The 25,522-nt window shown below is 47.7% G+C and overlaps 1 protein-coding gene across 1 annotated transcript; it reads right to left on the reverse strand.

Annotated features, from left to right (window-relative positions):
• Positions 1-12,104: 12,104 nt before the first annotated feature.
• Positions 12,105-25,513, reverse strand: WFDC3 (WAP four-disulfide core domain 3). Its single transcript, NM_001104966.3, is given in 7 exon segments — positions 12,105-12,324; positions 13,222-13,408; positions 14,180-14,311; positions 23,324-23,528; positions 23,531-23,557; positions 24,999-25,081; positions 25,439-25,513. Coding segments are annotated over 5 exon segments (591 nt in total). The 5' UTR covers positions 25,056-25,081; positions 25,439-25,513; the 3' UTR covers positions 12,105-12,324; positions 13,222-13,238.
• Positions 25,514-25,522: the final 9 nt, after the last annotated feature.

Genomic DNA, 25,522 nt, shown 5'->3' on the forward strand with positions numbered 1-25,522 from the left:
GCTTTCACTGGAGGAAGAGTGGGTTCAATCCCTGATTGAGAAACTAAGATCCTGGGGGGGCGGGGGTGGGAAGGGGAAGACTCCTTGTTGATGTGCATTCTCATTTCACAAATTGTTGTTTGTTGTTCAGTTGCGAAGTCGTGTCTGACTCTTTGTGACTCCATGGACTGCAGCACACCAGGCTCCTCTGTCCTTCACTATCTCCCGGAGTTTACTCAAATTCATGTCCATTGATTCAGTGATGCCATCCAACCATCTCATCCTCTGCCACCCCCTTCTTCTCTTGCCCTCAGTCTTTCCCAGCATCAAGGTCTTTTCCAGTGAGTCAGCTTTTCACATCAAGTGGCCAAAGGATTGGAGCTTCAGCTTCAGCATCAGTCCTTCCAATGAATATTCAGGGATGATTTCCTTTAGGATTGACGGTTTGATCTCCTTGCAGTCCAGAAACTCTCAAGAATCTTCTCCAGCACCACAATTTGAAAGCATCAATTCTTTAGCGTTCAAACTTCTTTATGGTCCAATTCTCACATCAGTGCATGACTACAGGAAAAATGATAGCTTTGATTAGATGGACTTTTGTCAGCAAAGTGATGTCTCTGCTTTTTAATACACTGTCTAGGTTTGTTATAGCTCCTCTTCCAAGGAGCAAGCATCTTTTAATCTTAAGGCTGCAGTCACTGTCTGCAGTGACTTTGGAGCCCAAGAAAATAAAATCTAGCACTGCTTCTACTTTTTCCCCTTGTATTTGCCATGAAGTGATGGGACCAGATGCCATGATCTTAGTTTTTTGAATGTTGAGTTTCAAAACAGCTTTTTCACTATCCTCTTTCACTCTCATCAAAAGGCTCCCTGGTTCCTTTTCATTTTCTGCCATTAGAATGCTATCATCTGCATATCTGAGGTTGTTGATATTTCCCCTGGCAATCTTGATTCCAGCTTGTGATTCATCCAGTCTGGCATTTCACAGGATGTAATCTACATTTAAGGTAAAGAAGCAGAGTGACAATATACAGCCTTGTCATATTCCTTTTCCAGTTTTGAACTAGTCAGTTGTCTGGTTCTAACTGTTCTGGTTCTAACTGTTGCTTCTTGCCCCCACTGCCCCCTCCCCCACCCCCCCACCACCCACCCCCCAGCCCAGTACAGGTTTCTCAGGAGGCAGATAAAGTGATCTGGTATTCCCATCTCTTTAAGAATTTTCCAGTTTTGTTGTGATCCACACAGTCAAAGGCTTTAGCATAGTCAATGAAGCAGAATTGACTTTTTTTATGGGACTTTTTTTAAATTGTTTTAAAGAGTGACTTCCCCAGCAGTCCAGTGGTTGGGACTGTGCCTTCCAATGCAGGGGACGCAGGTTCGATCCTTGATTGGGGACCTAGGCTACCACATGCCATGGTGTGCAGCCAAACATTTTTTTTTAAAGAAAAAAGTAATAGATGGCTAATTATTTTTTAATTTAAAAAGAAAAGTAAAAAATTTAAACGGGGAGAACACTAAAAATGGAAACACATAAATTCCATATCAAATGGATCATGATGGAGCAAAAGAACCTTAACGCTGAAACCAAGAACACTCAGTATCAAGAAAAACCAATAGCGATCTATCTGAAAGCTCAAGAAGTATTGAAAAAAGATAGAGGCTTTGTTATCTAAACACCTGCTGGCTTCATTGAAACAAAATTGAAAGTAAAAGATTTTGAAGCCATTGGAAATAGAACAAAAACCTTGCTAAATAAAAAAAAAAAATTATTTAAAGAACAGAATAGCAATAAAAAAAACATGTGTTGACACACTGCTGAGTGACAAGAGAATCACAGGCATTTTGGCTGCTTGCTACCCATATCAACACCAGCAAAGATTATCTATGGGCCCGGAAAGATTCCTCCTTGAACTTTTTGGTATGTCTGGATATCTCGACAGTGATTATACAGCTTTTTTAAGAGATAACAACCCGGAGATGTGGTACATATATACAAAGGAGTATCACTCAGCCATTAAAAAGAATGAAATAATGCCATTTGCAGCAACATGGATGGACCTAGAGACTGTCACACGGAGTGAAATAAGTCAGACAGAGAAGGAGAAATATCGTGTGACATCCCTTACCTGTGGACTCTAAAGAGAAATGATACAAATGAACTTACTTACAAAACAGAAAGAGACTCACAGACTTAGAAAATGAACTTAAGGTTGCCAGTGGGAGGAGAGAGAGTTTGGGAAGGTCATGTACACACCACTGCATTCAAAGTGAATAACCAACAAGGGCCTATTGTACAGCACATGGAACTCCATGCAGTGTCGCGTGCCAGCCTGGAAGGCAGAGGGGTTTAGGGGAGAACGGATACATGTGTACGCATGGCTGAGTTCTTTCGCTGTTCACCTCAAACTACCACAATGTTGTTAATAGGCTATATCCCAACACAAAATAAGAAGTTTAAAGTTTGAAGACAATAAAAAGATAACAAACCAGGAAAGGAAGAGGAGACGGAAGAAGGGGAAGAGGGGAAGGAGAAAACTAAAAACAGAAAAGACTGGGTGATCCCAAGTATAAACAGCTCTGAACGTACGGGCAACCTGAAGAAGAGAAACAAGAGAGGGACTTCCCTGACGGTCCAGCGGTGACGACTCTGAACTCTCAGTGCAGGGCGTGTGGCCGGCCAAAATCTTGGCCTTCCCCGCACACCAAAGCCGAATGAAAAATACAGAGACAGGGTGTGCAGGAAATAGGTAGATGGCCTTTATTCTAGCCCGAGGAGAGGGGCACACAGTAGGCTCACGCCTCAAGGACTGTGCCCCGCCCCCCATCTCCATGAGGAACCTGCTGCTAAGTCGCTTCAGCCGACTCTGTGCGACCCCATAGAGGGCAGCCCACCAGGCTCCCCCGTCCCTGGGATTCTCCAGGCAAGAACACTGGAGTGGGTTGCCATTTCCTTCTCCAATGCATCAAAGTGTAAAGTGAAAGTGAAGTCGCTCAGTCGTGTCCGACTCTTAGCGACACCATGGACTGCAGGCTACCAGGCTCCTCCATCCATGGGATTTTCCAGGCAAGAGTACTGGAGGGGCTTATATAAGTCACCGGCTTGCAGTCAGGAGTTGCTGATGAGGGGCAAAGGTGATAGGCTCTTGGTTTCTTCCTCTTGCATTGTTTCAAAGACAGTCATCAACCGGCATCCATAACCCAGTCATCGAGTCTGGCAGTTCGGGGGCTCTGCGGCCTCCTTTCTGATGTGTTAACTACAAGGGGAAGAGTGTTGTAAGGGTGAGCACCAGATAAGGGATGTATTTAGCATGGAGTCAAAGGAAATAAGTGTGAAGCGTGGCTCCTGCGAAGTCAGCGAACAGAAAAGCAAATTTAGTTACAGACATGCAGAGTTAAGAGCAGTTAAAGTAAAAAAAAACAAACGAGGGATGTTCAGGCCTGCTCACTGTTCTCTTTAAATTCTTTGTTCTCAGGAAAGGGAAACAGGAAAACTCATTCCTCTTTTTCCCTTTTCACTGCAACAGGGGCACGGGTTCGATCCCTGATGGGAAACTAAGATCCCACATGCTGCACTGAGTGGCCAAAAAAGAAAGAAAGAGAAGAAAAACAAGAGAAAGGCTGGATGAACATAAAGGTTACTGAATTAGGCTCACAGACCCTTGTAGCTGAGAGGGGATTTTGATGCTGACAACTCAGCCCTGTGCCAAATGGAATCTCAAGATAAGAGTTTGAGGGGAAGTAGAAAAGAACAGCTTTAGGGAATTCCGAGGCTGTCCAGTGGTTAGGACTCTTCGCTCTCACTGCTGAGAGTACGAGTTTGAACCCTGGTTGGAGAACTAAGATCTTGCAAGCCACGTGGCACTGCCAAGGAAAAAAAAAAGGAATAGCTTTATTATTTTGCCAGCGGAGTTTTATAGCAATAGTTCAAGGGTCAGGATGCTGATAAGGATCAGGTTTTACAGAGGTCCTGCCTTTCTTTAATCCAGCCTCATGTGGTTTCCTGATGAACTTTTGTAGTTGTCAAAGTTATAAAACTATGACCTTCTCTCTGGAATAAAAAATGCTTCATTAAATAGTTCATCTTCCATTTCCTGAAGATTTTAGTTCTGCAGAAGAGCTCTCAGTTCAGTTCAGTTCAGTCGCTCAGTTGTGTCTGACTCTTTGCAACCCCATGAACCACAGCACGCCAGGCCTCCCTGGCCATCACCAAGTCCCAGAATCCACCCAAACCCATATCTATTGAGTCGGTGATGCCATCCAACCATCTCATCCTCTGCATCCCCTTCTCCTGCCCTCAATCTTTCCCAGCTTCAGGGTCTTTTCAAATGAGTCAGCTCTTCACATCAGGTGGCCAAAGTATTGGAGTTTCAGCTTCAACATCAGTCCTTCCAATGAATGCCCAGGACTGATCTCCTTTAGGATGGACTGGTTAAATCTCCTTGCAGTCCAAGGGACCCTCAAGAGTCTTCTCCAACACCACACTTCAAAAGCATCAATTCTTTGGCGCTCAGTTTTCTTTATAGTCCAAGATCCAACCAGTCCATTCTAAAGGAGATCAGTACTGGGTGCTCTTTGGAGGGACTGATGCTGAAGCTGAAACTCCAATACTTTGGCCACCTCATGCGAAGAGTTGACTCATTGGAAAAGACTCTGATGCTGGGAGGGATTGGGGACGACAGAGGATGAGATGGCTGGATGGCATCACCGACTCGATGGACATGAGTTTGGGTGAACTCCGGGAGTTGGTGATGGACAGAGAAGCCTGGCATGTTGCAATTCATAGGGTCGCAGAGTTGGACATGACTGAGTGACTAAACTGAACTCACATCCATACATGAACACTGGAAAAACCATAGCCTTGACTAGACGGACCTTTGTTGACAAAGTAATGTCTCTGCTTTTCAATATGCTGTCTAGGTTGGTCATAACTTTCCTTCCAAGGAGTAAGCAGTAGAGCTCTCGGATAATGTATATGTGTCTCTTGAGGCAGAACCAGAAAACTTCCCCAAAGCTACACTACTGTGTTTCTTGATTGCTTCTTCCCTTGTTTCTGCATCCCCTCCTTCCTTGATTCAGTTCAGTTCAGTTCAGTTGCTCAGTCTTGTTCAACTCTTTGGAACCCCATGGGCTGCAGCACACCAGGCTTCCCTGTCCATCACCAACTCCCAGAGCTTACTCAAACTCATGTCCATCGAGTCAGTGATGCCATCCAACCATCTCTTCCTCTGTTCTCCCCTTCTCCTCCTGCCAGTATCAGGGTCTTTTCCAACGAGTGGGCTCTTCATATCAGTTCACTTCAGTTCAGTTGCTCAGTCGTGTCCAACTCTTTGCAATGCCATGAATCACAGGAGGCCAGGCCTCCCTGTTCATCACTAGCTCCCAGAGTTCACCCAAACTCATGTGCATCGAGTCGGTGATGCCATCCAGCCATCTCATCCTCTGTTGTCCCCTTCTCTTCCTGTCCCCAATCCCTCCCAGCATCAGAGTCTTTTCCAATGAGTCAACACTTCCCATGAGGTGGCCAAAGTATTTGAATTTAAGCCTCAGCATCAGTCCTTCCAATAAACACCCAGGACTGGTCTCCTTTAGGATGGACTGGTTGGATCTCCTTGAAGTCCAAGGGACTCTCAAGTCTTCTCCAACACCCAGTTCAAAAGCATCAATTCTTCGGCACTCAGCTTTCTTTATAGTCCAACTCTCATATCCATACATGACCACTGGAAAAACCATAGCCTTGACTAGACAGACCTTTGTTGGCAAAGTAATAGCTCTACTTTTTAATATGCTACCTAGGTTGGTCATAACTTCCCTTCCAAGGAGTAAGCCTCTTTTAATTTCATGGCTGCAATCACCATCTGCAGTGATTTTGGAGCCCAGAAAAATAAAGTCAGCCACTGTTTCCACTGTTTCCCCATCTATTTGCCATGAAGTGATGGGACCAGATGCCATGATCTTTGTTTTCTGAATGCTGAGCTTTAAGCCAACTTTTTCACTCTCCACTTTCACTTTCATCAAAAGGCTTTTAGTTCCTCTTCACTTTCTGCCATAAGGGTGGTGTCATCTGCATATCTGAGGTTATTGATATTTCTCCTGGCAATCTTGATTCCAGCTTGTGCTTCTTCCAGCCCAGCGTTTCTCATGACATACTCTGCATACAGGTTAAATAAGCAGGGTGACAATATACAGCCTTGATGTACTCCTTTTCCTATTTGGAACCAGTCTGTTGTTTTTTGTCCAGTTCTAACTGTTGCTTCCTGACCTGCATACAGATTTCTCAAGAAGCAGGTCAGGTGGTCTGGTATTCCCATCTCTTTCAGAATTTTCCACAGTTCATTGTGATCCACACAGTCAAAGGCTTTGGCATAGTCAATAAAGCAGAAATAGATGTTTTTCTGGAACTCTCTTGCTTTTTTGATGACCCAGCAGATGTTGGCAATTTGATATCCGGTTCCTCTGCCTTTTCTAAAACCAGCTTGAACATCTGGAAGTTCATGGTTCATGTATTGCTGAAGCCTGGCTTGAAGAATTTTGAGCATTATTTTACTAGCGTGTGACATGAGTGCAATTGTGCAGTAGTTTGAGTATTCTTTGGCATTGCCTTTCTTTGGGATTGGAATGAAAACTGACCTTTTCCAGGCCACTGCTGAGTTTTCCAAATTTGCTGGCATATTGAGTGCAGCACTTTCACAGCATCATCTTTCAGGATGTGAAATAGCTCAACTGGAATTCCATCACCTCCACTAGTATATTGTCATCCTGTTTATTTAACTTATATGCAGAGTACATCATGAGAAACGCTGGGCTGGAAGAAGCACAAGCTGGAATCAAGATTGCCGGGAGAAATATCAATAACCTCAGATATGCAGATGACATCACCCTTATGGCAGAAAGTGAAGAACTAAAGAGCCTCTTGATGAAAGTGAAATAGAAGAGTGAAAAAGTTGGCTTAAAGCTCAACACTCAGAAAACAAAGATCATGGCATCCGGTCCCATCACTTCATGGCAAATAGATGGGGAAACAGTGGAAACAGTGGCTGACTTTATTTTTCTGGGCTCCAAAATCACTGCAGATGGTGATTGCAGCCATGAAATTAAAAGAGGCTTACTCCTTGGAAGGAAAGTAGTGACCAACCTAGATAGCATATTAAAAAGCAGAGCTATTACTTTGCCAACAAAGGTCCATCTAGTCTGGCTATGGTTTTTCCAGTGGTCATGTATGGATGTGAGAGTTGGACTATAAAGAAAGCTGAGCACTGAAGAATTGATGCTTTTGAACTGTGGTGTCAGAGAAGACTCTTGAGAGTCCCTTGGACTTCAAGGAGATCCAACCAGTCCATCCTAAGGGAGATCAGTCCTGGATGTTCTTTGGAAGGACTGATGTTGAAGCTGAAACTCCGATACTTTGGCCACCTGATGTGAAGAGTTGACTCATTTGAAAAGACCCTGATGCTGGGAAAGATTGAGGGCAGGAGGAGAAGGGGAGAACAGAGGATAAGATTGGATGGCATCACCGACTCAATAGATATGGGCTTGGGTGGATTCTGGGAGTTGGTGATGGACAGGGAGGCCTGGCGTGCTGTGGTTCATGGGGTCACAGAGTCGGACATGACTGAGCGACTGAACTGAAGTCTTATTTTATTACATATAATTCAGTAAGGATCTGTATTATAGATCCAGCTATGTAACTTCTCAAAGTCAATTGAAAAAGGTGGGACTAACTCCGATTTAGTCTTAACTAGGCTTCAGAAGCTGATGCTGAAGCTGAAGCACCAATATTTTGGTCATCTGATGTGAACAGACGACTCACTGGAAAAGTCTCTGATGCTGGGGAAAGATTGAGGGCAGAAGGAAAAGAGGGTGTCAGAGGATGAGATGGCTGGATGGCATCACTGATACAGTGAACATGAACTTGGTCAAACTCTGGGGGATGGTGAAGGACAGGGAGAGGCCTAAGGTGCTGCACTCCATGGAGTCCCAGAGTCAGACACTACGGGAGATGGAACAAGGCTTCAGAAGTGGTCTATGACAGACCTCTGCTGCCCTCTGGTGGCTTTAAGCATAAAAGCACCAGCAAAGAACTAGCACTCAAAACTTCCAGACATCAAAGTGCAGCTAAGCCTGGGGTCCCAGGGGAGGAGCATCTGAACCTCACCACCACTCCAAATAGGTCTTGACCCCTCACTGAACACCCTCTTCATCTCCAATCTGGATAATCACCCTCACAAACTATGCTTCATTTCCCTGTCCTGGATGGGCTAGTGTACTGGTCCAGATTGGAGCTAGGGGGTCCAGGTAGGTGGTTGTTGTTGTGTTGAGTCCCTAAGCCTTGTCTGACTCTTTGAGACCCCATGGACTGCAGCACATCAGGCTCCTCTGTCCTCCACTATCTTCCAGAGTTTACTCAAATTCATGTTGAGTCAGTAATGCTTGCCAACCATCTCACCCTCTGCCGCCCCCGTTCTCCTTTTGCCCTCAATCTTTCCCAGCATCAGGGTTTTTTCCAATGAGTCAGACTGGTCACATTAGGTAATCAAAGTACTGGAGCTTCAGTTTCAGCAACAGCGCTTCCAATGAATATTCAGGATTGATTTCCTTTAGGATTGACTGGTTTGATCTCCTTGCACTCCAAGGGACTTTCAGGAGTCTCTCCAGCACCATAATTTGAAAACATCAATTCTTCAGTGCTCAGCCTTCTTGATGGTCCAACTCTTACAACTGTACATGACCACTGGAAAAAATATAGCTTTGATTAGATGGACCTTTGTCAGCAAAATCATGTCTCTGCTTCTTAATACGCTGTCTAGGTTTGTCATAGCTTTTCTTCTAAGAAGCAAGCATCTTTTAATTTTATGGCTGCAGTCATCATCCAGAGTGATTTTGGAGCCCCCAAAAATAAAATTTTATTAAAAACCCCCAAAATAAAACTGTTACTGCTTCCACTTTTTCCCCTTCAATTTGCCATGAAGTGATGGGACCAGATGCCATGATCTTAGTTTTTTTAACGCTGAGTTTCAAGCCAGCTTTTTCACTCTTCTCTTCCACCTTCATCAAGAGGCTCTTTAGTTGTTGGAAAAAAACAGTTCAAGAGCTGCTACCTGATAGTCTGATGGTCAGTGCAAAAGAATATGATTATAGAGTACAAATGAGGAACTATGAAAGGGAGAGTCTGATGCAGAGTTACCCTGGCCTGTCCCTCTTTTTCTTACTTCCCAGACTATCACAGGGGATCCCAAGCAACTAGCCTTTCTCTAGTTTATAATGAGAGAAATCAGAATATCAAAATTAGAAGAATTTTGAGGTCAAACAGACCAAGGTTTGAACTAGCCCTCTGACTTACTCTGGGACCTCTGGGCAAGTTATCTAAACTTCCTGACCCTCTAGGAAGAGAAAAACAAATACCAGATGATATAATGTATTTGGAATCTAAAAAATGACACAAATGAACACATCTGTGAAACACAAACAGATTCACAGACAGAGGGAACAAACGTGTGGTTGCCAAAGGGGAAAAGGATGGAGGCGGGATGGATTGGGAGTTTGGGGTTAGCAGATGCAAACTATTATGTAGAGAATGGATAAACAGCAAGGTCCTGCTGTAGAGCATAGGGAACTATATTCAATATCCTGTGAGAAAACGTAATGAAAAAGAGTTTGAAAAATAAAGTATACATATGTATATCTGAGACACTTTGCTGTACAACAGAAACTAACAGACTGTAAATCAATAAAACAAATTTTTAAAAAATTAAAAAATAAACTTTCTGACTCTGTTTCCTCATCTGAAAAACACAGGATTTCTCAGGCCACTGTGAGGATTCAATGAGATGGTGCGTGGAAAGTTCTTAGCTCAGCGCCTGAATGGGATGAAGTCAGCACTCAAATGTTACCTGTTAACTCCTATGGTGGGGACGGGGGGAGTGGGGGGGCTTCTTCATTCTTCGCTGATGCTGGTGAATCTAGATGAGGCTGTCCTCTGCACTGATCCGCTTGTCAGAAGGGCCCCTTGCCCATGGGTTCAGCCTCCTGCCCCTCTCATCCCATGTACCCCACTCACCAAAGACATTCCGCCTCACGGGACAGCAGTGAAATCCAGAAGGATGACAAGGAGAGGACACAGAGGTCCACGGTGCTCTCAGGTCACCTGTGGAGCCTCGAATTTCTAACACCTGATGGTCAGGAAGCAGAGGGAGAAGGAAGACGCACTGGGTCTGGTCAAAGAATGGGTCTTGCTTGACCCACACTGGAGGCCTGGCAAGTGTCGGAGCCTCAGGAAATCCTGCTCAGCATGAGAGGTTGTTAGGGGAGGTCATCGAAAGGATGTGACCGTTGATTGACACGTGAGTTGAACCTGGGCAATCGGAGGCTCCAGCCCTCCCGTCTTTGGAATGGACCTTGTGCCCACTGTTCCCACAGCGGGAGTTCTAAGGATACAGCCTTAAGAGAGGGAGGCTATTAGGTGCATCGGCACTGTATATGCAGCTGAACCCCGCTAAGACCTCCCGATAAACCTTTTAAGTTTCTGAAGGTGAGTGCAGAGATCTGCTGGCCTTGGGGCCGCCCCAGACAAAAATGTAAGTTGCCTTACATGTTAGAACTCCCACCTACCAATCCAAGTGGTCGGCTCTTTCTTTTCTATCCCTCCCTCTGAGTGCTCTCCACTAGGGGTTGGTTTCAGATTTCACCTCGAAAGCGCTCAAGGTGAAACAGGTGGAAGCTTGAGGGTCAGGGAGTGGGAGGTGTGTGGCTTTTCTACCTGGTCAGAAGCTACTTTCAGGGTACAAGGTTACGGAATGGGACCAGGGTCCACAGAGGCCTTCAACCCTCAGAAAGGAAAGGTTCTGATGGCTTCTTTGGTTTTACAATGTGGGAAATAAATAATAATGTCTGCCTCTGCTTTCCCCTCCCCCCACCCTCTCCCCGCCATTCCAGGCAGACAGGATAGGCTGGCCCAGATGAAGAGGACGGGAGGTCTGGAAGGACTCCTCTCCCAGTGCTCAGCCTGAGCTGTACCTGGAGCTCACACCTCCCTCTTCAGTCCTGCTCCCCACCTGGCAGAAAACCATCCTACAGTATTTTAAGATCCTCTTTTTTTTGACTGCACTGAGCAGGATCTTTGCTTCCCAACCAGAGATCTAACCCGTGCCCCCTTAAGTGGAAGCATGGAGCCCTAACCACTGAACTACCTGGGAATTCTCTGTGCAAAGATATTAACGTCCAACAAGGGATAACTGGTTAGTTATTTTTATGGAGCTCTATTAAAAGAATGTATGTGATGCCATAAAAGATCTCCCAGATATAGAATCCGATCCATAAAAAATAGAATTTTTTTTTAATTATCTTGGTCTGAAGAACCTAAAGAATGTCCAACAAGAGATAATTGGTTAGTTATTTTGATGTGTGTGTGTGAGTCGCTCAGTCATGTCCAACTCTTTGTAACCCCATAGACTGTAGCCAGCCAGGCTCCTCTGCCCATGGAGTTCTCCAAGCAAGAATACTAGAGTGGGTGGCATTCCTTTCTCCTGGGGATCTTCCTGACCCAGGGATTTAACCTGCGGGCAGATTCTTTACCATCTGAGCCACCAGGGAACCCCAGTTATTTTTATGGAGCTCTAGTAGAAGAATACATGTAATGGCATAAAAGAGCTATATATATATATATATATATTTTTTTTTTTTTTTTAATTATCTTGGTCGAAAGAGCCTAAAGACATCCCACCCTATAGCAAAGTTTCCTGGAGGGGACAAAACACCTATCATGAAGCCAAGGGCTGGCCCCCAAGGAAGGTGGACCATGGTGGGATCATCCAAGTGACTCAAAAAACTAGCCATTCACCCCAGCTCCACCCCAACCCTCATTCTCCAACCAAAGAAAAGTCAGCAAGTCCAAAAAGAGGCCTGACTCTCCCCTTCCTGGAGCTGAGATACATGTCTATGGCAAGTCACCCTGGGTTTGGCATCCACCCATCTCCCCCTTGGCCACACCTAACCAATATCCATTTGTTGGTGTTCTCAGAATAAATCGCTTATCCCTCCTAAAGAAGTCAATCCCAGAATCCCACAGGCACACTCAGACCCTTTTGCTCTTTCCTCATCTTAGCCCTCAAACAGCACAGACAAGAGGGTCAGCACCAGCCTTTATTGGGGAAAAGACACACCACACACCCACTGCCCAGACCCAGGGCCAGGCTTCCCACAGTCAAGGCAGCAGTAGGAACAGAAACAGCGACGAGGGCAGTGACAGTGCCCAGGGGTGCCACAAGCCCCAGGACAACAGCCTCTCCCGGCTGCCAGGACAAGCCCCCTCGACGCTCAGGACACACCAGATTGACGAGAGCACCGGGGCCTCTGCAAGAAGAAGAAACATCAGGTCATAACTGTGCCCTCCTGGCTCCAGCTCCCCAGCATGTTCGTCTCCCCTTCTACACTGGAGAAGTTAAGCAAAGATTGCTCTCACGGACCTTAAATGGCTACCTGCTTTCCAGACTGGAGAAGGCAATGGCACTCCACTCCAGTACTCTTGCCTGGAAAATCCCATGGACGGAGGAGCTTGGTGGGCTGCAGTCCATGGGGTTGCTAAGAGTCAGACACGACTGAGCGACTTCACTTTCACTTTTCACTTTCATGCATTGGAGAAGGAAATGGCAACTCACTCCAGTGTTCTTGCCTGGAGAATCCCAGGGACAGAGGAGCCTAGTGGGCTGCCGTCTATGGGGTCGCACAGAGTCGGACACGACTGAAGCGACTTAGCAGCAACAGCAGCAGCTTTCCAGACAATCCAGGCTAAACTGGCATTGAAGACTATGTATCATGCAGTGATCAACCTTATATTTCCTGTTGTAAACACAGCCTGCCTGGTCCCTTACCCACTCTCTCATATCACTCCCATCCGTTTCCCAAATGTGTCACACACAATCCACCCTCTGTGACTTTGGTCACCAGGCCACCCTGGTGTCCAGCTTGTTCTCTGTGTTCTCCTTGCTGGGTCACATCTAGCCTAGCCTTCAGGGCCCAGATCAAATCCTACTTCTAGGAGAAGGACCTTCCCAAGGAACCACACTTACTCTGATCACTTGTATGCCCATACGGCCTATACAAGAGTCCTGACCTGTGAAACAGAATCTAACTAGACTCTCCAGGGCAAATACTGCCTTGCCCTTCTGGAGTTCCCACTCAGCATCTAAGTCGGTGTTTTGTCCATGGCAGTGAAGACCACTGTTACTGATAACGAGGGACTGTACTCACCTAACTCAGGGTCAGACCTAATGGTCCAGGTGGGGTTCGGGGCCGGCTGGGGTGATGGGACTGGGTGGGACACAGAAGCGGCCACAGCCTGACTTGCAGCACTTCTCCCCAGCCTGGCAGTTCTCATCAACCATGCAGTTGACAATGCACAGCCCCACTAAGACTTCTGGACAGTCACCGTCCCACCCTGGCGGATAAGCAGGCAAAGGTATAGAGACAGGACGGTTGGTTCCAGTGACTCCAGGTGGGATCCCACCTGGGACTTAGACACAGAGGCTCAGATGACTCCACCCCTGATTCTGACTAGATCTTAATCAAACATCTGGCTGGGACACCTTGAAGCTAGAGGATCTGAGCCCCCGCAGGGCCCCAAGAGAGCACCTGGATTAATTTCCAAATGGTATCTCACAAGGAGTTCCCTAGAGGTACCTCGCTGGTGGCTCAGATGGTAAAGAATCTGCCTGCAACGCGGGAGACCTGGGTTTGATCCCTGGGTTGGGAAAGCTCCCCTGGAGAAGGGACAGGTTACCCACTCCAGTACTCTTGCCTGGAGAATTTCATGGATGGAGGAGCCTGGCGGGCTACAGTCCATGGGGTCGCAGAGTCAAATATGACTGAGCAACAAACACTCACTTTTTTCTTTTTCCACTTCAGGACCTGATATCACTGTAGGTTTGGGGTGGGCCTGGGCGGGGTGCAGAAGCAAGGTCCCGAGCCACCACCCTCAACCCTGGTGTCTGGGCTTCCTACTTCCCACCCCCTGCCATACATGGGCCCCTTGATCCAGGAGGAGGATTGCTTTGGCTTGAAGGGGGGCAGGGTATGAGGACTGGAAGGATAAGGATTTTGACTTCCTCCCACAAACAGAAAGAGAAGACGATCACAGATGGCTCCCTCCCTAACCAGCTCTGGGAGCCCAGGAGCACCCAAGGATTTCTTCCCCAAAGAGCTGACATACCTCCCTTAATGTCTCCGAAGCAGGCATGGCCACAGCCGGTGCTGCAGCACTTATGTCCCTGGGGACAGGACGTGTCCCCGTCACACAGCTCTTCACACGGAAGGGGGTCGGCCGGACATTCACCGCCAAACTCTGCCACAGAATCAGAACACTGGGGCTCAGAGACACCCCAGCCCAGTGTTGCCAGTTATTTTTATCGGGACTCCAGTACAAAATGTACAAAAAAAGATGTAATGGAAAACGATACATTTTCCATTGTTTCCTGTTTGTATTTCATAAATATTTATGCTTAAAGTGTGTATATTATGTGCATTCATGAATATTCAATGCTGATACTTCTTATTCTATTTCTTCTCTTTTTTAATGCTGGCCACAAAATACAAAGTTGATATCCAGATTCAGCTTGAAAAGCGCGGTTGAGGTCTAACAAGTTGTGACAAACTCACTAGTTGCCGCCCCATACTTGTCCTCCCTCCTTGCTTCCTGTGGTTGACATCAGCACTGCTGGCTGCTGAACTCATGCCCACGGGGAGCCCCCTTCCTATCATCTCTGGGCTGGACTGGGTGACTTGCTTTGACCGACAAGACCCCAGCAAGTATGATGGAAGCAGCGTGTGTGCATGCGTGTGTGCTCAGTGGCTTCAGTCATGTCTGACTCTTTGCGACCTTATGGACTGTAGCCCACCAGGCTCTCTGTCTATGGGATTCTCTAGGCAAGAATACTGGAGGGGTCGCCATGCCCTTCTCCAGGGGACACGTTCACGGCCTCTAGACAGACAATGAAACTCAGAGAAGAGAAGCTGTTGGCCCCGAACCGCAGAGTGAGTCAGCGCCAAAGCAGGACGAAACCCAGCCTCTTGGTCTGTAGTGAAGCACTCTTTCTACTACACCATCCCTAAGACAGGTGGGCAACGGGCCAGCTCCACAGGGCAGGCACACCCAAGAAGTCACATCCAAACCATACCCACTCACCGTGACTCACTCCTCTCGGTGTTCCAGTTTTTTAAATGGAGGGAAAATACAGGCCATTCAAGGCTTTGTAGAAAACCAAGACAGGACTGGCCCAGTGCCTCCGAGAAAGAACATATACATACGATTGGACACAGCTGGTTCCGGGAAGTCTGACATGATGGAAAAAGCACATGCTAGACTCCAAGAGAACGCGTGCAGCTGAACATGTGCTCGGCCGCTCAGCTGTGTCTGACTCTTTGCGACCCTATGGACTGCGGTCCTCCAGGCTTCTCTGTCTGTGATATTCTCCAGGCAAGAATACTGGAGCAGGTTGCCCTTTCCTCCTCCAGGGGATCTTCCCCACCCAGAGATCAAACTCCAGTCTCCTGCATCTCCTGCATTGGCAGGCAGATTCTTTGCCACTGAGCCACCTGGGAAACCTCATACAGCTGGACAATCCAAGGTATGATAACCTAGCATCCTTAGATTTTCTAAATAGCCCCTATTTCATGTCATTCCGTATTACAACTATGTGTCTTGATTTTTTTATTCAGAAAATAAGATCATTGTTCATCACCACATGTCTCTCCCCACACCTCCCACTTGTTTGACAAACACTAAAATCCCTCTAACAAGGAACAAACCCTTTTATCCCCAAGGCTGAGAAGACTGAGCATAAAATAATCTCCCCGATAAGAGAAAAAACCCAGCAACATAAACATCTCACCAAATTATACTTGTACCATACAGAGTGGAGGTCTAGAATCTCAAACTTCCCAGATTAAACCATTATGCTGGGCCTGACTCTGAAGTAGCTTCCCAGGTGGCTCAGCGGTAAAGAACCCACCTGCCAATGCAGGAGACAGAGGAGATGCGGGTTCGATTCCTGGGCCGGGAAGATCCCTGGAGGAAGAAATGGCAACACACTCCAGTATTCTTGCCTGGAGAATCCCACAGACAGAGGAACCTGGGAGGCCACAGTCCATGGGGTCACAAAGAGTCGGACACGACTTAGCGACTGAGCGCACACTCACGACTCTGAAGTAACCAATGCCAGGAGCACCCGGCTTCCCCTGCTTTCATCCCCAGGACCAGGAACAGACACCAAAGCCCTACTGTCTCCCAGGCCAGACTTCCTTGAGTTCCCTGGGGATTTATCAACTATCAGAAGCAACAAAGGGACCCTTGGAGGATAGGCTGAAGCCTTGAGGCTCAGAATATATCCCTTCGGACCAGTGCCCAGCAGGGCCACCCAGTCCAACACCCTATCTGATGCCTGAATCCCTGCCAAATGATCCCCCATCCTCAGCTTGGAGAGCTGGAATTAAGGAAGCCTTACTAACTCCAAGCCCGACTACAGCCAGCCATCCTTATATTTAAGCTAGACAGCCTTAAGGAGAAGAAAGTCTTCTTTACACTCAACTGAAATCTGTTTCCCCATCGGTCCTTTACCTGCCCCCAGACACCCGGTAAGATTACAGCTTGCGTCACCTTTGCAGACATCCTCTGCCTTTCTCTGTCTCAGCTTTGCCAGGCTAGGGAGCTCAGTTCCTCCTATCACATGGTTTCTAGTCACCTCAGTTATCTCAGCAGGAATCAAGGTGAGAAATACGAATGACAGCCAGAATAGGGGTGGTCAATCTAGCCTCCGGATATGCCCAATCCCAAGATCCCAAGCTATCAGCAGAAAGGCAGGATACAAAGCTGAAGCCCAGACACACTCACTCACTGAGTCTCCACTGCTGCCTCAGCTCCAACCCTCCACTAGGGAAAGACGCCAGCTGCTGGCGGAAAGTGACATGTCAAAACTTCTTAAGCCAAGAAGGGCCCTGAGTCCTTCAAACCTACTCCTTTCTTCTCATGTATATAGACAGATAGACATCCAGAAGGGGGAGAAACCGGCTGAAGTCAGTGGTCCCAGAACTGGGCCCCAAACCCGCAGCTTTGGCACTAGGTCCAGTGCCCTTTAACCCACATGATTACAATCCCCTACACTCTGCAAGGATCACCTAAAAACAAATCAACAAGCACTAAGACTCAGCTCAGTTCTGCCAAAACTAGTAGACAGCTTTAGGGGTTAGGAAAACTTACAAATAAACTAGTGTGTGTCTGGAGCCCCCGCAACCACTCCTAGTTTCGGTGATTCACCGGGACTCAGCATACAGGTGTACATACGGCCATGATTCACACAGCACAAAAATGCAAAGCAAAACCCATCAACGGGAAGAGGCGCGTGACGCGAAGTCCAGAGGAAACCAGGCGCAAGCTTCCAGGAGCCCTCTCCAGGAAAGTCGCACAGGATGGTCTTTATTCTTCTGGCATGAAACTGTGACAACATGTATGAAGTGGTATTCTACCAGGAAACCCACTGGAGACTCAAGATTTTTCCTGGGGGCTGGTCACACGGCACTCTCTGCCTAGCCCATACCACTCTTAATAGTTAGGGTGGCAGGAACTCTCTCAAAAATCCAAATTCTCAGAAGCCAGCCAAGGCCAATCTTGTGAGCAGGCCTTTCTGGGAATGTTAACGTTGGACCCGCTGTGTTAACTCTCTCAGCTGTACAAACAGCGTGGAGGTTTCAGGAAAGGGGGGCCCAAACACACATGGAGCCCACACCCTCGATCCATACAAAAGGACATAATGCGTATGTCCTAATAAGAAAACGGAGGCTCACAGGGGCTCAGGAGGGGCCAGCCTTCACGCAGTGGGAGGGGGCCATAAGGGACCCAAGATAGACAGTCGTGTCCAACTCTTGGCGACCCCACATACTGCAGCGCACCAGGCTCCTCTGTCCATGGAAGTCTCCAGGCAAGAATACTGGAATGAGTTGCCATCCTTTTTTCCAGGGGATCTTCCCAACCCAGGCATTGAACCTGGGTCTTCCACATTGCAGGTAGATTCTTTACCGTCTGAGCTACCAGGGAAGCCTCTGGGACAACATTAAGGGAGCCAAAGGGGACAAGATTAAGGCCATTATCTGAATCTTCGCTCCAAAACCTTCTCCTCTCAAAGTTATCCCCTTCTCAGCAAAGAGTACGACCATCACCCAAAGGCTCCAGCCAGCCACTCAGCATTCTTCTTGACACCTCCTCTTCCTCATCACCCACATCTGCTAACCAGGCCTGTCAGCTCCAACTTCAGAAGTATTTCAGGGACTTCCCTGGTGGTCCACTGGTTAAGAACCTGCCCGCCAATACAGTGGACACGGGTTCAATCCCTGGTCCGGGAAGATCTCACATGCCCTGGGGCAACTAAGCCAGTGAACCGCAACTGCTGAGCCCCTCTGCTGCAACTGCTGAAGCCTGCTTGCCATGAGCCGGTGCCCCGCAACAAGAGAAGCCCGAGTGCCGCAACTAGAGAGTGGCTCCCCCTTGCCACAACTAGAGAAAGCCCACACGCAGCAACAAAGACCCAGCACGGCCAAAAACAGTAAATAAACTTTTTTTTTCCCCAAAAAAAGTACTTTGAGTCTGCCACTTTCCCAGGTCTGTACTGTCACCACCCTGGTCTGAGCCATGGCACCCCCTTGCCCAGCCTGCCACAGTGGCCTCTCACCTGGCCTACCACCTTCTACATTTTCCTCATCCATGCTTCACACACCAGCAGAGAGGTCTTTTTAAAATGAAAACCCAACCAGGTCTCTCCTGCTTTAAAGGCCTCCCATTGCACTTACAATAAAGCCTTAGACAGAGGCCCTGGAGGTTCCCCGAAAGCCTAGACCTGAACCGGAAACACCCTCCTTCCCCGTCTCTCGTCTCCAACCACACTGACCTTCAGTTCAGTTCAGTCGCTCAGTCGTGTCCGACTCTTTTCGACCCCATGAACTGCAGCACACCAGGCCTCCCTGTCCATCACCAACTCCCGGAGTTCACTCAGACTCACGTCCATCTAGTCGGTGATGCCATCCAGCCATCTCATCCTCTGTCGTCCCCTTCTCCTCCTGCCCCCAATCCCTCCCAGCATCAGAGTCTTTTCCAATGAGTCAAATCTTTGCATGAGGTGGCCAAAGTACTGGAGTTTCAGCTTTAGCGTCATTCCTTCCAAAGAACACCCAGGGCTGATCTCCTTTAGAATGGACTGGCTTGGATCTCCTTGCAATCCAAGGGACTCTCAAGAGTCTTCTCCAACACCACAGTTCAAAAGCATCAATTCTTCAGCACTCAGCCTTCTTCACAATCCAACTCTCACATCCATACATGACCACTGGAAAAACCATAGCGTTGACTAGATGGACCTTTGTTGGCAAAGTAATGTCTCTGTATCTAGGTTGGTCATAACTTTCCTTCCAAGGAGTAAGCGTCTTTTAATTTCATGGCTGCAGTCACCATCTGCAGTGATTCTGGAGCCCCAAAAAATAAAGTCTGACTCTGTTTCCATTGTTTCCCCTGGTTTTAGAAAAAGCAGAGGAACCAGAGATAAAATTGCCAACATCCGCTGGATCATTGAAAAAGCCAGAGAGTTCCAGAAAAACATCTATTTCTGCTTTATTGACTATGCCAAAGCCTTTGACTGTGTGGATCACAATAAACTGTGGAAAATTCTGAAAGAGATGGGAATACCAGACCGCCTGACCTGCCTCTTGAGAAACCTATATGCAGGTCAGGAAGCAACAGTTAGAACTGGACATGGAACAACAGACTGGTTCCAAATAAGAAGAGGAGTATGTCAAGGCTGTGTACTGTCACCCTGCTTATTTAACCTATATGCAGAGTACATCATGAGAAACGCTGGGCTGGAAGAAGCACAAGCTGGAATCAAGATTGCCAGGAGAAATATCAATAACCTCAGATATGCAAATGACACCACCCTTATGGCAGAAAGTGAAGAGGAACTCAAAAGCCTCTTGATGAAAGTGAAAGAAAGACTGAAAAGGTTGGCTTAAAGGTCAACATTCAGGAAACGAAGATCATGGCATCTGGTGCCATCACTTCATGGGAAACAGATGGGGAAACAGTGGAAACCATGACCTTTCACCTCCTGAAAAGAGCAAGCCTGGCCCCACCCCACAGGCTTTGCCCCGGCAGTTCCCTATTCCTAGCATTGCACCCAACAGCCAGATGCTTCTTCTCATTCTCCAACATAAAATGATACCTCCTCTTTCCCTCGCTTTTCTTTCCTTTCATAGCACCAGCATGACTGGTACTTATTATTGTCCGCTTATGATTATTTCCTATGTCTCACATCAGGGGCTGAGCTCCACGAGACCAAGGACCGTGACTGCTCTGTTCACCCCTGGATGCCCAAATGCCAGATAGTACAGACCGACTCAGTGTGTACTGAATCCATTTATAAGCAAGCAAGTGAAATACACAGGCCGGACGTCAGAAAGGTGGGAGGAAATCTGATCAGCAAGGTGCTGGGCATAACTCTATAAGCTCTTGGGCATTATTTGGCAGGTTTTGTACAAGCTTCTTATATACATTTCTTCTCAACTACATGATTGGAGAAGGCAATGGCAACCCACTCCAGTACTTTTGCCTGGAAAATCCCATGGACAGAGGAGCCTGGTAGGCTGCAGTCCATGGGGTTGCAAAGAATCGGACACCACTGAGCGACTTCACTTTCACTTTTCACTTTCGTGACTAGAGAAGGAAATGGCAACCCACTTCAGTGTTCTTGCCTGGAAAATCCCAGGGATGGGGGAGCCTGGTGGGCTGCCGTCTATGGGGTCGCACAGAGTTGGACAAACTGAAGCGACTTAGCATCAGCATCAACTACATGGGATAGACTGAATACTTGTACTCTCCGAAAATTCTTATGTTGAAACTAAATACCCAAAGTGAGGGTATTTGGAAGTGGGGTCTTTGGGAAGTGATCAGGTCAAGAGACTGGAGCCCTTATAAGGGCTAGTGGCCCTTATTGGTCTTCTGTCAGATGAGGTCACAGCAAAAAGAGAGCAGTCTACAAACCAGGAAGCAGGCCCTCACCAGACACTTGATCTGGCACCTTGATCTCGGATGTCCCCGTTTCCAGAATTGTGAGAAATAAATGTCTGTAGTTTGTAAGCCACCCAGTCTGTGCTATTCTGTTACAGCAGTGGGAATGGACACTACCTTATCACCCTATTCGATAAATGTCCTTGCATGCACGTGTTTAGTCCATCGGTCATTTCAGAGTCTTTGCAACTCTTTGGAGTCCACCAGGCTCCTCTGTCCATGGGATTCTCTAGGCAAGAATACTGCAGCAAGTTGCCATTTCCTCCTCCACGGGATCTTTCTGACCCAGGGATCTCCTGTGTCTCCTGCACTGCAGGCAGATTCTTACCTGCTGAGCCATCAGGGAAGCCCTGATAAGAGATAAATATGCTTACCTCCATTTTAAGGATGATAAAAAGAGGCCACAGAGGAGCCAGGCTTCTTACCCATGTTCAAACCCTAACTGCCTCAGGAGAGCAGCTCCAGGGTCCAGCCTGGGCCCTCAGGAACTCTGATGTGCCTCTACCTTACCAAACAGACAGCACAGGAAGCCTCTGGCGAATCAGGGCTTAATGAAAGCGGAAGTTGTTCACAGCCCAGAAAGAAGAGCTCCCAGTGCCGGTCATCGGGTGTAGCAACAAGTCCCATTGGGTGAGTGGGCCAGCCCTGCTCTAGGACTGGAACTGTAGAAAAGCACTTAACTAATAACTCCGTGGCCAATATCACTTCCCACCAGACGAGGAACCCCACGCAGCCAGTGGGCTCCGGGAGATCTGCAGAGAAATCACTGTTCTAGCCTGCTGAGCTCCCAGGAAAGAAGCAGCCCCAACTGGGCTGGCCAGGGCCCAGAGCAGCTCACTGAGGTGCCCGGCTGGGCTGCCAGCCTCACCCTCAGCCCCTATAATTCAGTCATCACCTTCAAACATGGGGAAGACTGTACCAGGCCCAACAAGCTGCCAGGGAGTGACCCGTGGGAGACAGATGCCCAGCCCTGGTTCCAGACAGGGCCTCAAGAGTCCTGGCAACGAGTACAACCCTCTATTCTCTTTTATGGGCACGCTGCCCAAGGGAGCTGCCAAACTGAGGTGCAGACAATCCTACTGGGTAGAGGGAAGGGACCTGCTACATGGGGAGATTTGGCTGGCAGGTCAGCCTTCACAAGAACCCTGAGTTCCAAGTAAAAGAATCACAGATAATCAATGGTCTGTTCTTTCCTGACAGAAAGCAAAGAAGTGGGGACTCTAGTGATTAAAGAAGAGACAGCTCCCCCACCAAAAAAAAAGGGGGGGTGGGGGTGGGGAAGAGGTGCTCTAGGTGAGCTAGATTCCAAGAGCCAACCTTGAAGACAAGAAGCTGGCTGGGTCTACGTAGCCCAGAGGCAAGATCGGAAAGGAGACATGGATTTCGCCTCTCGAGACATCCTTAGGGATGCCTCCTCAGCAGAGCCAACTACAGCATGCACTGCAGCGCATCTGCCTAGCCAGACAGGATTCATCCCCCTGGTATGGCTCTTGGCACAGGTTCTTATCAGGTGAGTATTTTTCTTCTTTCACTGCAAAAGAGATCACCTGAGATTGGGGGTAACTGATAAGGCCTCAAGAAATGGGGAATGGAAGTCAAATGCACTTTGGGGACCTTTAGCCTCTCTGGCACTCCACTCCAGTACTCTTGCCTGGAAGATCCCATGGACGGAGGAGCCTGGTAGGCTGCAGTCCATGGGGCACTAAGAGTCGGACACGACAGAGTGACTTCACTTTCACTTTTCACTTTCACGCATTGGAGAAAGAAATGGCAACCCACTCCAGTGTTCTTGCCTGGAGAATCCCAGGGACAGGGGAGCCTGGTGGGCTGCCGTCTATGGGGTCGCACAGAGTCGGACATGACTGAAGCGGTTTAGCAGCAGTAGCAGCCTCTCCCAAATTCTTATCTGAAATATTTCTGCAATCACTTTCCCCTCCTCCCACACCCCCACCATCCACCAACACACACCCAGCACCACTGAAGGACCAGCCATTCTGCAGAAAGAGAGAAAGGTTGGGCAAAGCCAGAACCTCTAGTAAGCCAGACTGGAAATGTTATCTCCTTGTCCAGAGAGGACAGAGAAAGCCAGGAAGACCTATCCTGGCTGCTCCCAGAATTGATCCATCCAGGTCTGTCCTACAGAGGAGACCATCATCTCCCCAAATGAGGACCCTCACTCTGGGGGGAGGCAAGGGGTGATTTCTTCTCTAGTTATTTTCAGTTACTCTTAGTCAGGGGTCCCAAAGGGTAACTCACCACGCTCTCCTACAGTCAGCCTGGATGCCACAGACCCAAGAGCCACTACTGTCTTCAGGAGGAAGAGGCAGCTCAACATGACGAGGATGCTGAGAGCTGAGATGAAAACTCCAACCCGGCCAGACATGTACATCTTGCCCAGAAGATCAACCGAGGGAAGGGCAAGGCAAGGGGACTGGCCTAAGCCCAGCCCCAGATCCTTCCCTTTGCAATAATTCCCAAGGATGTCTTCTCCTGACAAGAAGAAGAAAAGTGATTGGTTGCTGGTGTGTGGAACATTCCTGGTGCTACCAAAAGACACATGTGATCAGAATGATCAAACTCTGTACAAGGGACAATGATGAGGAATCTAGGGGGAGCTGGGGAAACAGAGGGATAGACACTGGATCAAAGAGAGCCCCAGAGGGTTTTTCAGGGACATGGCTACAGCTGAAATGAGAGAGGAAAGGACTAACGACACCACGGAAGGAAAGAACCAACGCTAATAAAATGCACTGTGGCTCCTGTCCATCATTGCAACCTAGAAAGCAGAGACTAGAACCAACTGCACACAAACTAGTCAAAAACTATAGAAAAGTAGTGCTTGAATTTCTTCAACTAACATAAATGCACCAAAAACCTACATCTTGGTCCCTCTGGCCCATATAGGACATTTGTGGCCTATATGAAGGCCAGTTGACAAAACCCCAAAGAACAGTTGCTGACTCAAGTAATAACCTAGGCCATACAGACTCCTTTTCTTTATCTCTTCTTCCTATATTTCTTTTTATTTTTCTTTATCTGTCCCCTTTGATCAACCATGATACCTGTGTCCACTGGCATTGCTTAGTCTAACAAGGCTAAAGGGCAGGGGACATTCAAGGCACAAGGTTAAAAACCTCAATAGGGCCTAGGAGTTTGTTGCCAGAAAGTCACCTTATTATTTTAAGGCTGATAAATGAACATTTGTTGATCTAACATGTGCTTTACATATTTTATTTCTCACAATTAACTTGCAAAAGTAAGAAAACTGATTCTTTTTTTAGAGAAAGAACTGCCCAAGGTCATTAAGCTAGTAAGTGGTGGCTGCTGGAATTTAATAACAGTAATGACAGATAGCATTGTTTGAAGGTTTATTACTGCCAAGGGTCTAAGTACTTTACATAAGTTAACTCACTTAATTTCACTGCAACCCTACGAGTTAAGTACTATTATCCCCATTCTACAGACGGGGAAACTGAATCAAAGAAAGAAATGTAGGTCACAGCTAATAAGTAGTAGAATAAAGGTGTGTGTGTGTGCATGCTCAGTTGCTTCAATCGTGTCTGACTTTTTGCAGTGTCTGAGTCTTTTAACTCTGTGGACTGTAGCCCACCAGGCTCCTCTGTCCATGGGATTCCCCAGGCAAGAATACCAGGAGTGGGTTGCCATTCCCTTCTCCAGGGAATCTTCTGACCCAGGGATCGAACGGAAGTCTCCTGCATCTCCTGTGTTGCAGGAGGATTCTTTAACCACTGAGCCACTTGGGAAGCCCAGAACAAAGGTAAGCAGTCCAATTCCATAGTCAGTGTTCTTTATCATCATATCATAATGAATTTGAACTCAGATCATTCTAACTGCAAAACTCATGCACTTTCTACTACCCCGTATTATGACCTGGTAAAAGAAGATCCAATTCTATTCAGGGATGTCTTACCTCTAATGCAGAGCAAAAGGGGGTCTGGGGAACTCCACAGCTGTGAAACCCCTGCATCCTCAACCTATCCCAGAATCAACCATCTGGGGAGAGAAGCCCAGGATCTTCATTAGATGCCTTCCGAAGCCAAGAGGCAACCCCTGGGATAAAGGCCTGGAGGGACCGCTGAGTGAGTGTTTAGGATGCCATGGGCCAGACCCCCTCCCCCTCTTGTTGGGTTTTGGGGTCCTCGCATGAGGCCCATCCAATTCTGGGAGCTGAGTGCCGGGCATATTAAAATCTAGTTTTCCAAAGACAACCGCAGACGCCCCTGTACCAAACGCTCCCCACCTCTCCCCAGCTCCAGCCCGTGGAAACCTGCTCCCTTCCTCCCGCCCTGCACTTCTCCACGGGCCTTGGCCCGGCCAGAGAACGACCCTTGATTGAACACCCCCAGTCACACCCGAAGCGAGGCGGCCCCCGAGAAGGAGACAGGCCACCCGACGCGCAACGCCTCTAAGCAGCCGCAACCGGACGGGAACCAG

This window comes from Bos taurus, chromosome 13, assembly GCF_002263795.3.
Source record: "Bos taurus isolate L1 Dominette 01449 registration number 42190680 breed Hereford chromosome 13, ARS-UCD2.0, whole genome shotgun sequence".
NCBI lineage: Eukaryota > Metazoa > Chordata > Mammalia > Artiodactyla > Bovidae > Bos > Bos taurus.